At 50.0% G+C, this 15,954-nt stretch overlaps 1 protein-coding gene across 10 annotated transcripts in view; it reads right to left on the reverse strand.

Moving 5' to 3' along the window:
- The window catches only part of CASZ1 (castor zinc finger 1), a 460,564-nt gene that overhangs the window by 43,863 nt on the left and 400,747 nt on the right, over window positions 1–15,954 (reverse strand). For 9 of the 10 annotated variants that reach the window (XM_081202878.1, XM_081202882.1, XM_081202880.1 and 6 more), the window contains 2 exons: window positions 9,453–10,302; window positions 5,622–5,690 (listed from right to left, as the gene is read on the reverse strand). In XM_081202878.1, the coding sequence (XP_081059004.1) occupies window positions 5,622–5,690; window positions 9,453–10,302 (919 nt within the window). The remainder of the gene's footprint in view (window positions 1–5,621; window positions 5,691–9,452; window positions 10,303–15,954) is intronic. The other variant, XM_081202879.1, reaches the window with a different exon arrangement.

A 15,954-nucleotide genomic window follows, 5' to 3' on the forward strand; every position in this document is an offset into this window, starting at 1 on the left:
GCAGCTAAACCAGTATAGTTAAGGTCTGTTCTATGCTTACAGGTCATGGTTGTGGAGCAGAGAGCTTAACCGTGATCCCAGGAGTGGGAGACACGCTAAGCCAGGTGTGGAGAACCTTTGGCCCTCCAGATGTTGCTGAATTTCAGCTCCCATCAGCCTCAGGAAGCATGGCCGGGGTGGTGGTGGGAGTTGTAGTTCAGAAATGCCTGGAGGGCCAAAGATCCCGCATCCCTGTGCTAAGCCAAACATGCTCCCCTCCAGCAGCTGATATGGCTTGCCTGGACATGTGGACCAGACCAGTGTTAATTTAAATAAGAACTCAAATCAGGGAGAAGGGATCCCTTGAAAACAGGTGGAGGTGAGAGAGCCAGGGAGGAAGTGAAATTGAAAGGAGTGTCACTAGGGGAGCTGGTGACCACACACCCTGGCGCACTATGCTCATGCCCAGATGCGTGCGGCCCCTGACACAAGCAGATGTGCGAGAGAAGCACTTTGTTTCCTTCCCTTGACTTGCCAGATCTGGCAAGGGCTGCTCAGAGAGACCCAGATAAATAAATACTAATAAAAATAATAAATACAGAAGTCAGCATGCTTAGCGAGCATTTACACACTCATTACTCTGTAACGATGATGTGCATGACGGGAGGAAGGGGGGGGAGAATCCCATCAGCGAAAAACCAGCCACCCCCATTACAAGCAACATGGGGGGGAGCGCATGTAAACAGATATTTAAGCAAGGCCCTCAGAAGAACCATCTGCCAGTGTAAAAATTATTATTATTATTATTATTATTATTATTATTATTATTATTATTATTATTATTATTATTATTATTTTCCACAGAAAAAAGAAATGCAAATACACAGAGTAAAGTGTGGAGCCCAAAGAAACCCTGAACTAGCTGAGAGAGAGGATCTGTTTTGATCACACAGCGATGGAGCGTCCCTGGGCAGCTTTCGGCAGTGCCTCTTAACGAACTCATTAAGCTAATTGTGCTGCGCAGACACAACTTCTTTCTACCTCTACTCCTTTAATTTAGGGCTTTAAAACAGCCCCCCTCAAAAGAAAGAACACCCACATGTAAATTAAAGCCAAGTGTCTGGCTATCAAGCACAGGTGAGCTGTCATAACCTAGAATGTGTGATTCTAGATGTAAACTACAGTGGTGCCCCGCAAGACGAATGCCTCGCAAGGCGAAAAACTCGCTAGACAAAAGGGTTTTCCGTTTTTGCGTTGCTTCGCTAGACAAATTTCCCTATGGGCTTGCTTTGCAAGACGAAAACGTCTTGCGCTTTTTTTTAAAGCCGCTTGAAGAGGCGCAGTTGCGACGGACCGTGCTTCGCAAGACGAAAAACATCGCAAGACGAAAAGACTCGCGGAACGAATTCTTTTCGTCTTGCGAGGCACCACTGTACTTGACTGACTGGTTTGAGGGACAAACAAAACCCCCTGATGCAAAACAGTCCAAGGAGAAGATGCTTAGAGGTCTTTTGTTCTACTAAGTGGCATATAATTTTTGTTAGATAAAATGATTAAAAATAAATGAATATATCTCTGGAGTTCAGCAAATATATAAGCTAAAGTATAAGCTGCCTCTCAGCCAAGGCTGGTCAAAGGCATTGTACAGCTGGAAGCAGTGGCAGCAAATCTCCCTGCCCACCCGCATCCCTCTGCCATCAAGGTTGAAGAGTATCCAAGGGCAATCAAGGTAGTCTTTGACACTTAAGGCAGAGAAGCACATTTCCCCATCCCTAGCAGCAGAAGCGCAACAATAATAAATTCAATAACAAGCAATTTGCTGCCCTTTCAAAAGATCTAACGATAGGGCCGGCCCAGCTCAGAACATGGACAGCTTCTGTTTAGCTATCTATTGGTAGATCTCGCCTCAAACCATTGATCTTGATTATTACTATTTAAACCATCCAAGCTCATGGCCACCACCTCTACTTGTGATAAGCAGTTAATAACGGCAGATTCCTAACAGATTCATATTTCAGCCCTGGGGCCCAAATTTGTGGCTCTGATTACAGTGGGGTAGTCAATGTCATACCTCGGTATGTCATACCTCGGGATAAATATGCTTCAGGATAAGTATTTTCAGGTTGTGCTCCACGGTGACCCGGAAGTAACGGAGCGTGTTACTACCGGGTTTCGTCACTTGCGCATGCGCAGACGGTCAAAATGACGTCACTTGCATGCACGGAAGCAGCAAAACGTGACCCGCGCAGTCACATCTTATGTTCTATTCAGGATGCGAACGGGGCTCCGGAATAAATCCCGTTCGCATCCTGAGGTACCACTGTACATAAATACCAAGCTGGTGCTACTTGCAACAGGGAACCTGTACTGTCGGGTGAGTAGTTTCTTTGGCTGACTTTACCACCTCACTAACCTCACTAAACCCAAGGTGGGTGGCTGGGAAGGAAGCACGCCACCTCCATCTTACCATCCCCTCCGTGCACAAAGGAAAGGAAAGAAGGAGAAACCTCCTGCCAGTTTGGTCCACAAAGGAGAGGCCTCCTCTCTCCTCATCTTGACTAAAGACAGGCTTATAACTAATGAGCTTATAACTTATAGCCATGCAGGCTCCACTGTGTGATTTAAGGCCCCTGAGGAGAAGGATTTTAGAGGAAGGGGGGAGTAAAAAAATTAGTATGAGAAAGCGGTGTGTGTGTGTGGGGGGGTCCCCTATGTATAAGTGTGTGGGCTTTTTGCTTCAGATCTGTACATCTGGGACAACAAACATCCCGCTGATTTTATGACTCTCAAGCCACTAACGTGGATTAGAACCAATTCTGATCTTTAAAGAGGGAAAGGAATGGAAACTAGCCACCTTTGCTTTAGCTATATTCTGAAAACAATGGGTGGCAGCCAATGTTCGTCCTACTCAGAGCAAACCTATTGAAATTACGAAACATGATTCCATTAATTTGAATGGGTTTACTCTGAGTAGAACTTAGATGGCTACATCCCAATCCTGTTGGTTAGTGTCTGCTAAGACAAGGGTAGGGAACCTTTGGCCCTTTAATGTTGCTAGACTACAATTCCCATCATCACCCCTGGCTACTGGTCATGCTAGCAGGGGCTGATAGGAGTTGGAGTTCCAACAACATCCAGATGGGTTAATCATTTACAGCTACAGACATTTTCAAGAACCTGAAGTCGGAAAGGAAGACGGGAGTATACCTTGTGACATGTCAACTCTTGGGGGTTTTGCCTCTTGTAGGCATTTTTGTGGGATTTGCTTTTGTATATCTAGTTTCAAAAAACAGCAAACCCTGTTTGATCAGGGAGGACAGTGAGGCTCTCTTAACAGCCAGTGTTGACTTTTTCCAGCTGCATCATCTGTCTCCAGAAACCCCACAGCAAATGAAAAAGGCAGTAAAGAGGGTTGGGTATTTTGTTCCTTAGTTCAGGCTTAGAGGGCATCTAACTTTGTTTTTCTACTAAAATAATGACATCCCACCAACTGAGGCCAGATGCAAAATGGTGGCTCAAGGAGGAAGAGACAAATGGCTATAGCACCCTGCTAACTATATGATGACCTGTGCACCTGAGTTACTACAGACTAGTCACTAGAGACTCTAATGGACTAATTCAGGAGGGGCCTTTTCCTATTGTGTTTGAACAGTTGCTACCTCCTGAATTACATCCAGGAATCTAGGAATGCAGATCTGCCTCCTGCCCACCCGTTACCTAGGCTGATAAGCCACTCCTGGACGCTTTGGAAGGGAGACTAGGATATAAATTAAATAAACTAATAAGAACAATGACAAAAAACCAGCCTGGAAGAGAGCAGTGAGGCCTATGGACCATGGCAGGTTCCACACCTCTTAGATTACAGACAATCTTTGTTTTTGCTCAGGATTGCACCCCCTTAGTGGTAAATTCTTAGAGGCCACATGCTGGCAGTGGGTGGGACTAAAGTCAAAAGCGGGTGGGGTCCAAATCCAATGCCAGCCCCTTTTTAATTTTGCCCCATCTCTCTCTCTCTCTGCCACTTCCTCTCTTTGCCACTCCCTTCTCTCACTCTGCCACACCCCTTTTTCTCCCTCTCACTGTCACCCTGTTTTCCTTATTGCCACTCACATGAAATTAACCGTAGGGCCACTCGCAGCCCCAGGTTTGCAGGTTGACATAGGAACAGAGCATGAGGCAGCTTCCTATGTCCCAGAGTCCAGCCAGTGGTCCGTCTAGCTCAGAACTCTCTCTACTGAAAAGCAGCAACGGCTCTCCAGGATTCCAGACAGCGGGGCTGAGCCTGGGACTTTATGCATGCAAAGCAGTGAGTTATGGCCCTTCCCTGCTCCCAATGAAGGGCTGCAGCCTTCCTGGCAGCCTTTGCCACCATTTCATCAGGGTTTCACCAGGGCTCCTCCTGATGGATTCTTGATGGGCAGCCTTAGCACAGCCTCAACGCCAGCCTTCCTTGCAAGCTGCTGCCCTGACGTTTCCATCCCTGGTCCCTCTCTTTAGGCAGAGGATGCCAAACGGCCGTGGCCATAACCTCTACAGTTCCACTGCACTAGCGTTACCGCCTCTCTAGGCGAAGGAAAATAAACGGCGGCTAATTTGCCTAGACAAATTAATTGCAACGTCTTCAAATAATAAAAATATGTCAACTGAGAAATCCAGCCAGCCAGCCAAATACAGCAAAGCAGGACAAATACATCCATCCCACGGTGCTGTGCTAATGGAGGGGGAACCTTTGGGTTGTGCATCCAACCAAGTCCTGCTCCGAGTAGACCCGTTGAAGTTAATGGATCTGAAACAGTCATGCCCATTAATTTCAGAGCAGCACTAACCTGGGATACAATTCATTATGCTGAACCCACAGCCTTGGCCTTCAACACAAAACTCGCACAGGAGACTCTGGATAAGCCCCACAATGAATAGATAGGAAAAAAATGAATGGATAGAAAAGGCCTCTCTCAAGAAACAGAGACTGCAGAAGGCTGCCTTACAACAGGTCAAACTGCTTGCCCATTTAGCCCAGTACTGCAACTGGCAGCAGCTCTCTAGGGCCACAGGCAGAGTAGGATCTTCCTGATCAATTGGCAATACTGGGGACCTTCTGCACACAAAGCAGGTGCTCTGCTGCTAAACCACAGACCTTGGGACACAGGAACATAGGAAGCTGTCTTATACTGAGCCAGGCCATTTGTCCATCTAGCTCCATGCTGTTTACACTGATCGGCAGCGACTCTCTAGGGTTTGAGCCAGGGGACATTCCCAGCCTTAGCTGGAGATGCTACAGATTGAGTTTGGGACCTTCTGCATGCAAAGCAGGTGCTCTAACCACTGATATATGTCTTCATCCCTAAACAGAGCGAAGGTCCAAGCCTCTCGAGGCCAAGATGGCTGATTTTTCTACTCTAAGAATCGGGGGGACACTTTGTAAAGGGTGGGGTTTCAGCAGGAAAGTTGGTGGTGGGGAAGTCAGTGTGGATGTCAGAGAGAAATGGAAAGACTCAGTTCCCGCAACTGGCTTTTTGCATTTCGCCCAGACAGACAGACAGAGACCCCCCACCCCTCGCCCCTACCCGGTTCTCTGTCCCACAGCCCCCTCCATCCCACTCCCGAGAAAAACCCAAGGTTGGGGGCGGGAAAAATCAGCCTACCTGGCAATATATTTCTGGTAAATATTTACATCTTCGGTGACAGCTGGTTTGTCAGTGGTTAATCCGTTCCTAATGAGAAACACACAGAGGGCAGAGATGGTTAGCGCAAGGTGGTGTCAGGACACACTCCAAGCCCCCTCTCTCTCTCGTGGAACACCTAACATCCAAGGACAATGGCATGCCTGGGAGAGAGGCACGTGTGCGTCTCGTACATCCTGGCTGCTGTTAAGGAGAAATGCCTGTGCATCTCCTAGTCCCTGGCTGCACTTACTTTAGCCCCAGTTCGTAATTTATCTTCCCATAAGTCCCCTCTTTCAAAAAAATGGCCTTCTCTTTTCTGGAACGGATGAATGTATGAAAGGCTGGTTCACAAACAACATGTGTGACGCCTATATGTTTTTTTTAAAATGCAACACAGGGCATGTTTGTTCACTTGCTGAACAATTCACTGGTGAGCCCCTGAAGTTTTCTGGATGGAAGGTTCGGGAGCCAAAGCACTGAACTTAGGCACCAATCCCAGGAGAATGTGACCATCTTAAAAAGCTGTTGCTCAGAGGTTAGGAACAGAGGGAGCAGCCTTAGAAAAGGTCAGACTGCATTTGTCCACCTAGACCAGGGGTCGGCAAACTAAGGCCCGTGGGCTGAATCAGGCCCAATTGCCTTCAGGATCCAGCCCGCAGACTGTCTGTGGATCGGCATGGGGATTCTGCTTGGGCTGCGTCATTTCCCCCTCCTGGTACCATTCCATTCCCCCACACACACACTGTGCCGCCGCCCCTCCCTCCCCCCTCCTGGCTTCTTTCCGCCCTGCCTAGAGGAGGAAGGGGGCTGGGCTGGCTGAGCGCCATTTTAAGCAGCCCCTCTCGGGAGTCAGCCCTTTCGCGCCACTCATCTTCCCTCTGCCGCTGCCACTGCCCTAGTGCTCTTGTGGGCTACAGAGCGGAGTGGATGAGCTTGCTCTGCCTACCCACGAGAAACAGCAGCAGCAGCAGCAGCAGCGGTGGAAGTGGCGGCAGCAGCCCCAGGGAAGGTAAGCACAGCAGCTGGGGGTGGAGGGTGAGGAGGAGGACTACTTGCCTCCCTCACCTCTTCTTCCAGCTCCCCCCCCCCCGGTGCCGCTTCTCCAGCCCGCCACAAGGTCTGAGGGATAGTGGACCAGCCCGCAGCTAAATTTTTTTGCCAACCCCTGACCTAGACCTAATGCTCTCAACTAGTAGCAGATCTCCAGGGCCTCAGCACCTTTTAAAACAGGGATCCTGAGCTACTGTTCCCCTGGCTGAACAGTCCTGCTTCTTGCCCCTTGGACCTCCTATTTTGTGGAATGGAGGCAGCAGCCATGCCTGCCTTGGGACTCTGGCAGCCACTGTGTGCAGCAGGTGAGTGAGGCAGGTGAAAACACCTGGGGGAACAGGTAGTGTGTGTGTGTCATAACGACTCCACTCTGCCACTCTTAGAAGGTAACCCCCTTTGAACTGTGGGGCTCCTGCTACACAATACAACCCACCCAACTTTGAGCTTGCTCAGGTAGGCCACCCAATGGGCAGATGGGAAAGCCACACGCCTCTTCTACATGTGAGGTAGAAAAGAAAAAGAGGAAAGAGCTGCCTGCTTCTCACACCAGAGTGACATGCCCTCAGCTTCCCAAAGCTCACAAGAGGACGGTCACACAAATCCACAGCACACAGAGGGAACTGCGTCAGACGCTCAGCATAAAACCTTTGCGGCTTCTCTCGCCTCCCCATCCACCACCCGCACCGCCTCCCATCCCAAGGAAGTCTTGCGGGCAGAGCAGAGAGCGCACTTGAGGTTCATCGTCCAACCACGAGGGAAAGAGAGAGTGCGAGAGGACGAAAGGCAGGAAGGAAGCAGAGCTGGGATTGTGATTAAGAGCAAAAAGGGAAAGGGGGATGGGGAGCCAAATGTGCTATAAGTTGGCAGCCACACACCTGGCTGTCCTTGATGAACTCTGGGCTGATTGGCATGATTAAAAAGGAACACACCTCAAGGTGTCTCACAGCTGGCTGTGCAGTGAAGTGGCCACCTGATTGGCCTGGCGCACAACCAAGTGGATCCCCCGCCTAAAAAGAGGGTGCGAGGTAAAACCCGAAAGGGCCACGCAATGGGGCCGGCCGGCTGCCTCACTGAGCAGGTGACAGCAGTGGGTTGTCTTTTGAATTCCCCCTGGCCATCTGATTTTAAAACATCACATATTTTTCTTCTCTTTCCAGCCCCTTTGGCTGGCCCTTCCCAAACTCCATACCACCAATTATGGGCCAGTGCAGAACGTTAAGAGAAGCAGAAATAAACTATGTGCAGGAACGGGATCGGAATTGGAATAGTTACTTGTACCCTAGCAGACACTTCCCTGCCATGGTCATGGGATGTAAGAGGTAAAATATCAGTCCTAAGCTAGGTGAGATCCCTAAAGATTGGAACGTTCAAAATGCTTCATTCTTGTGGATAATGCCAGCTGGCAATGTGGGCAGCGCTCCGGGATTTCAGGCGGAGAGACTTCTTTGCCCTTCACCTGCTCCCGGTTCCATTTATAAATAAAATGAAAACATGAGATTCTGACATCAAAGCTGGGACCTTCTGCACGCAAAGCAGCTGCACTGTGTTTGGGTCTCTGCATTTGGCACACAGCAAGAAATCTGGGCAAGACCCAACTTACCCTCCAAATTCACTTGACTCACATTGACCTTAAGGGACTGATCCACTGAGATTAAGTGAGATGAGCTTTCTTAGCTCTGCTAGAATCTAGTGATCCTGGGGAATAAGGCACTGACAATGGGGGCCACTCATAAGACAGTGATGGCTGGTGCATATTGGGATTGGTAGGGTAGGAGCCAGGGAGACCCACTGTAGCCAATGACAAGCAGAGACACCACCTGAACTGGTTGTGAGTAAGGAGGAAGGCAGGTGGGGATTGGCTGAGGGTAGGCTGAGGTGAGGGGGGGCAGTGGCCCGTTCTCCCTCATGGACTAGACTCTGCTGCTCATAGATAGCCAGCAGGGTTTTTTCTTCCGGTAAGAGGGTGGTGACCTCCAGATGCAGTTCGACTACAACTCCCATCACCCTTGAAAATCAGCAAGACAAAATGGCCCGCAAGTCATAGCCCAACAACAGCTGACGGGCATCACATTGCCCACCCTTCAGCCACCAGCCTACCCCAAGAGCAGCGCATGCATTACATTGGGCAGGATTGGATCCACTTTCCTTGAGTGAATCCCAAGCTTGCTTTCAACAATGTGGCTAAACACCCTACCTGTCTCCTACCCTGTACCCCAATCTGGCTCCTCTATGTCAGGCCTGGCCTTCAGTTTTATGTCACCAATACTTGGCCTCCCCTCACCCCACCACCCCCTTGCAACATTTTGGCTGCCATCATGAAACTGGTTGCCTCATTGCGGCTGCTGGACTTCTCAAGCTGGTCCTCTCTTGACCTTTTTTGGATCAGTGTTAAACGCTCCAAGTCATCTTATGTGAGATTTTTGTTGTTGTTCTTGTTGTTATGCCCAAGAAGACTCAAGACTGCAAGAGCTGGTTTCAGCTTTCATCTTGCAAAGGCCTGGGCCCTGCAAATGCAATTGCCTTGGATTTCTGGGGCTGATATGGAGAGAGAGAGAGAGAACCCCAGAAATCCAAAAACCCACCAGGGCTCTCGGTAGTCTTGCTCACCGCTTGGCAGCTGGCTTCAGCCATCCCTTTGAACACTAATCCAGAAGGCAAACAGAGAGAGGCCTTCTGGAATGAGCTGCTGGATTTTCCTGCCCTGCCCTTTGAGGTGGAGGTGAGATGAACGTGAGGTGGGGTGGGAGGGGGAAGACTTACTTAACAGTGGAAACCGTTCCAGTTGTGATGGAGTCCGTCTTGGAAAACGTGGATTTCAGGTACTCTGGAGTGTTGAAGGGCAAAGACACCGGCTGCTCGGGTCCGGCCACCGGAGCGGTGCTGGGGGTGCTGGCGAGAGGGGCGGGGCCCAAGCTGGGTGCCGGCGCTTTGACCGGGGTCAGCTTCTGGATGTTCCTGACGTCGTACTTGGAGGGGCGCCCCACTTTGCCGGTCTTGAAGGCGATGGCCCCTCCCATGTCCGGGCTCCCTTCCCCCGGCTTGAAGAGGTGCAGGTACTTGACGTTCTCCAGGTCGTACTTAGAGGCCTTCTTGTAAGTGTTGCCGTTCTGCGGCCGGAGGCTCTCGCCCGTCTTCAGCTTCTGGATGAAGAAGTCGTACTTGGAGGCCCGAGACATCAGCCCTTGGATCTGGGAACTGCTGGGGGAAGGCAGAGGCAAAATGGTGGCTTTCGTCTCCGGCAGGAGGGAGGTGTCGGGAGCGGGCAGCCGGATCACTTGCCCCAGGGTGGTCGGGGCTTCCTTGCCAAGCTTGCTGGCCATCTCCTCGGTCTTAGCTGGGTGAATCGGCCATGGGACTTGCTCGCCGGCCTTCAGCTTGCGGATATACTCTTCGTACTTGGAGAGGCGGGCTCGCTTGCTCATGGCGTCCTCGCCAGATAGGGAGGTGGCCACGACAGCAGCCGCAGTGGCCTCTGAGGTAGCGGCGTTTAGCTTCTCAAAGCTGATCTTGTGAGCCAACTCGTCCCGCATGTTCTGGTCATCGTAGCCAAACATGCCCAGGAACTCGTTCATGGTGGTGGCGGCATAGTCCCTCAGAGACGAGGCCTCCCCTGGAGTAAGCAACAGAAAGAGAGAAGACGCGTCACTCAAGGGGGTGGGTTTCCCCTTCCCCTCTGGTGCTGGGGGGGGGGCGAGGGAAGGAGAGGAGAAGGGGGGACGAAAGAGAGAACATGATCTACCGACATTTGGCTCACTTGTTCGGTTTTACGACTCTTAAATTAATTTGTTTTTTGAAAAAAAGTAATTAATACTGGGGTAAAATAAAAAGAGTTCATCAATGCCAGGAAAATCAATTTCCTAAATGTTCTAGCCGATGGCTTTTCAGTACATTAAACAAAGTTTCATAAATGTCTCTGCACTCTCGCCTTGGCCTAATATGAAGAAAAAGTAATTTTACTGGAAGTGAGGCCTCTGCCAATATGCCAAAGGCGTCACGAGCTCCCCTTCTCTATTTATGTGGGTGGGTGGGTGGGTGGGGTGGCAGCAAGGGGAAGGCTATGGGGTAAAGGAGCAGGGCGGGAACAGAGAGTATAGTGGTTAGAGCATTGGACTAGGACCTGGGAGAGCAGGGTTCAAATCCCCACCCAGTTTTCAGCACGGTGAATGGGACAAGGCAAACAGAAAAACCGCCAGAGGGCCAAAGTTCTCCAGTTGTGCTAAGGGGGTCTGATCCAAGTCATGGCTGCAAAAGATATATCAGGAACGTGGTTCCAAACCATGAAGCCAATGTGGCATTTTAAGATTTTGGTTGGTGTTGGATTTTGCCTGCTCCCAGTGCTTCCTTTGCAGCAGCTGTGGCTTGAACTTTTACTATGCCTGACACCATATAGGACATCAAGCACAGTTAAATGTGGGGCATAGTTTGCTTCAAATGGCCTGGTTTAAGTAGGGTACATAGGCTGGAGGTGCCCACCACTGCCCTACAAGTAGATGCTGGTCTGGGTGGGGAGGGAGAGGGCTGCTTTGGAATTGGGGCAACCTGTAGTTTCTCAGGATGAGGGGTTTCAAAGAAGGAGCCTATTCCAGGGCTATGGAAACCTGCCCGTTTATTTTATGTTACTTTCTTCTTCTTCTTTTAGACTTTTATTCTGCCTTCTGGCCCAGAAATGGGCCCCCGAGGAGCCCTAGGAGGCAGTTTTGCTGGTCACTGGGAAGGACGGTGTGGAGGTCGCTTTATTTCTCTGCATAGGAGGAGATAAAGATTGCTCCAATGTGCCAGTGCGGCCTCATTCAAGCTTTGGGCTGACATGGCGGTTCCACCTCTTGGGCTGCCCCCCCATCTTTCCTCCCTCCCTCCCACCAGCCACCTAACTTTCTCCCTACAGAGTGAAGATTTACTGTGGGCAAAGAGTCCTTCAAGCCTCCCTCATCGCTTCCTTTCAACTCTCAGCAAAGGCTTTTGCTCACCCTGTAGGCGAGAGGAAAAGAAAGAGGCTTAGGGGATGTGTCTTCAAGTTTTCCAGGCTCATGACCTTGTTTTAACCCAAAACGTACCTTTGGGGACCCGTTTCCTAATCTTTCACCATATATTTGCATGGTGGCAGTGCTCCTGTTGCGGCGCACCTTGGATCATTTCATCAAATTAGTCACATCACACAAACTTTTCTATGGTCTCCAAAGCATGCACCTTCCTAGAGCCATAGCTCAGAGACAGAGCACCTGCTTGGCATGCAGAAGGTCCCTGGATTGATCCCCAATGGCATCTCCAGGTACAGCTCGGAGGGAACATTGCCTGAAATGCTGCTGCCAGTCAGTGTGGGAGATACTGAGAAAGATGGACCAATGGTCTGGTTTCCTGTAAGGCTGCTCCCAGTGTCCCTAATGTCTTAAGGAAAGGGCCACAGTTCAGTTGGAGAGCATCTGCTTTGCAGGCAGAAGGTCCCAGAATCATTTGCAGGCAGGTCTGGGAGAGACCTGTGCCTGAAATTCTGGAAAGCCACTGCCGATTGGCATGGAAGGGCTAGTTACCCCTTCTCTCGCCTATTGCTGCCCTGGCGCTGTGGGTTAAATCACAGAGCCTAGGACTCGCCGATCAGAAGGTCGGCAGTTCGAATCCCTGCGACGGGGTGAGCTCCCGTTGCTCGGTCCCTGCTCCTGCCCACCTAGCAGTTCGAAAGAACATCAAAGCACAAGTAGATAAATAGGTACCGCTCCGGCGGGAAGGTAAACGGCGTTTCCGTGAGCTGCTCTGGTTCGCCAGAGTCATGCTGGCCACATGACCTGGAAGCAGTACGCCGGCTCCCTCGGCCAATAAAGCGAGATGACGGCCGCAACCCCAGAGTCGGCCACAACTGGACCTAATGGTCAGGGGTCCCTTTACTTTACCCAAAGACATCTCCCATGCTGTGATTAGACCCCAAAGTAAACCCATGTCAGCAGAAGGCTTTTAAAAAGCCTAAATGATTCAAGGGAGGTTGAGGGAGAAGAGGGTGCCTGCGGGAAGCAGTGGCCCCTTGGGTGACATCTCAGCTGCAGGCTGACAGCTATTTACTCCTGGGTCAAGACCACAAGTGAGTCATTGGTCTGGCTTGGAGTGGGGGATGGAGGAAGAGAGAACTGGGAGAGGGAGGGCACTGGGAGAGATGAGAGCAAGGCAATGAGATGGAGGGCCCTTCTATTGTTGAGTGACCCCTTCTGCCTTAAGGGAGGCAAACAGACTTATTGAGAGGTGTAGGAACGATGGCTTTGGCCGTGGGGATCCACCTGCGCCACTGCCTCCCCAGCCACCCTGGTGCGCCACGAGCATCGCATTCCATGTCCGCCAGCCCGCAACATTAAAGGCTTCCTTCCTTGCTGTTTTACTGCCTCTCCCTGGCGTAACACGAGAGCCCCGACAAAAGCAGTTAATCCCGTACAATCCCGAATCTCCCAGGTCTAAGATTTCCCTGTTCCTTCTAAATCTGCCTTCCCCCTTTTTCTGCTTTTCATCTCTCTTCAGACCTGAAAAATGATCTCTCTCCCTCTCCCGCCTCTTTGACACCCGCCCGGCTCCACTCAACTCCTGGGGCCTGATGCGGTGAAACCCCATCCAGGTCAGAATAAAAACCACACGGAGAGCAGAGAGGGAATCCAAAAGGGAAATTAAACTATTACCGGTTTTAACAGCTCCCTTGGAAGTTTGCAGTGGCAGGTGGGCAGGGGAACAGAAAAGAACTTTCTCCTTCTCTCCCTCCCCCCCCCTCTCTCTCTGTGTACTCAATGATTTTTTGATTATTTCTTTAGGGTGGTGCCATTGCTCAAAAGAATCCTTTTTGCAAGGGGCCTCAGTCAGAACATGCAAAGATCCACCACCTCAAAGGGTGACCCAGACGGAGGCTGGAAAAGTGGGGTGCAGGGGGGCTCTTTTCTGCATCACTGGGAATTTGAGAGCAAGTGGAAAGCAACTATTTCAAGCACATATGCCTCCCCCACAGAACCCTGGGACCTGCAGTTTGCTAAGGGGATTGTAGTTCTCCAAGGGGCTAAAACATACTTCTCAGGAATCCTTTTTTCTTTTTCAGGGAGTGGGAGAACATGTTTTAGATGTATGGTAGCCTTAACGTCCTCCCTGGGCTTTTGGGACTCTTGCTGGAATTTCCTGGAGGGTCGTACTCTGTGCTCCTGTAGGAGGAGAGGGGATCCAAATGGGGTCCCCCCTCCCTCTGATTCTGTTGCTGACCATTTGTGGGCATTCCCCAAAGAGCAGAGATCTGAAGGTGCTTGTGGCTGGCTCAGAGCAGCTCTGCTATCGCAAAAGGATCCCGAATTAGCAAAAGAAAAAAAGGAAAAGAAAAAAAGGAAGCGTCCCGAAAGGGACTAAAAATAGCTCACAGCAACACACTATATATGGAGGGGAAAGTAAAACACCCAAATGGAAGAGAAGGTCTGGACTTTGGGGGGGACGGGGAGGGTGTCCCAAACACAGCACATCGTTTTCTATTCTAACCAGAAAAATTGGGTGGGATGGGGGGTGAGTCTGGACGGAGACCTTGCCCAAGAAGGGAGGGATTTGATAAAGCAGGTGGCATCATTGATAGTTTGGGGCATAGGTTGTTGGGCATAGTTCTGATCCCAAGTGCTTGCTGGCCTTGTATGCATACATAGAACTCTCTGCAAGCAAAGAATATGTGTTTTTTTTCCTGTGTTGCTCCATAAGAAAAATTCCAAAATACATAGCAGGGCAGTACCTTTATTAAGCCAGTCAATGAATAGTGAGTCAGCTTTACAGAGTTCTCCAGGGCTCTTCAGAAAGGCTGGATATTTAGCAAAGCAGGAGGGAGAAAAAAGCTGACTGTGTTAAAGGTCACATCCACACCACACAGCTTTCCCCGAAGGAACCCTAGGAACTGTAGTTGGCCCACCACAGAGCTACAATCCCCAACACCTATTGCAAACTACAGTTCCCAGGATTCTTTGGGGAAAGTCATTTGCTTTAAATGCATGGTGTGGTTGTGACCAAAGTCTCCATAGGTCTCAGTCCCAATAAATTTGGCCAGCCTTTGCCAACCAGGTGCCCCACAGCTCCTTTGGACTACCACTCAGCTGGGGCTGAAAGGAGTTGTCGTTCAAAAACAGCTGGAAAACACCAGGTTGGCAAAGGCTAGATTAGATTCTCCAGTGCAGGTTTCAGGGTTCATGTGGAGATGCACAAGATGCCAAGAAGATCATGAGCATATCCAACTACCCGTGTCCCAAACTACCAGTGATCTGGTTCTTTGAAATATTAAAACCCAGCAGTTCTCTTAATTTGCCACCAGCCTTAAGCAAAACAAGACTCAGCAAGGGCACCTGGGGCTCATTCCTTCGCAGTAAGACTAGAAGAACCTTGGCTACCAATCACACCCAGGGCTTCTGAAAGAGTTCCCTTGTTGTGGAAAAGAAAAGAGAGGGGAGGCTGGGGAAGGGAAGAACCCTGCCTTGTGCAAAGATGTTTTAGAACAGTTCTATTCTGCATCCATTCACATCCATTTAAAAACCGTTCAAAAACTAGAAAGGAGCAACAACATGCTCCACAAATAATGCAATATATAGAATCTGGATAAACCACGAAAAAGCAGAGTGATGAAATCTGCACAAAGGTTGGGCAGTGAGAGACAGAGGACAAGGCAAGCCTGTGTATGCAGATGGGATGAGAGGCTTCTCAGGAAACTATAGATCACGATCACACACACACATACATACATACACACGGCTGGTGTTTTATTTGAGGATGTGTCCTGCAATCTGTTCTTGACACTATCTTAGTGCATGACTCTTCAGTGCTACTGCGTTATAGCTGTCCAGAGGGAGCTATGGTGTAACAAAAGCAGGACATCACCACTGAGCATATCTGGTATGAAAAGTGACGCGATTTCAGCAGGAAGTTATAGCCTATGTGCCAAAACAGTGTGAATGCCTCCAAAACTTTGCAGGCACAATGGAGCATTGAAGGCATCGTGAGTACGAACCATCATGAATGTGCCTGAAGGGGCCTCCAGGTAGGTGTGGAGTCAAAACAGAGAAGGAAGATGCTCTAAACATATATTTTACCAGCATCTGACCCATTCCACCAGCAGAAGAGATGGGAAGCAGAGCTCATTCCATGAGCTTTGCCAGAAGATCCTCCTACACCTGATTGATGTAAGCTGACCATTATAAGAACAACTGTTTAAGAGACAACTGTTTAAGAATTGGTCCCTGAATTTGTTTCCCCGCCCCCTCTTCCCTCCTTGCCACTTTCCCCT

Source organism: Podarcis bocagei (assembly GCF_964188305.1).
Source record: "Podarcis bocagei genome assembly, chromosome: 7".
In the NCBI taxonomy this organism is placed as follows: Eukaryota; Metazoa; Chordata; class Lepidosauria; order Squamata; family Lacertidae; genus Podarcis; species Podarcis bocagei.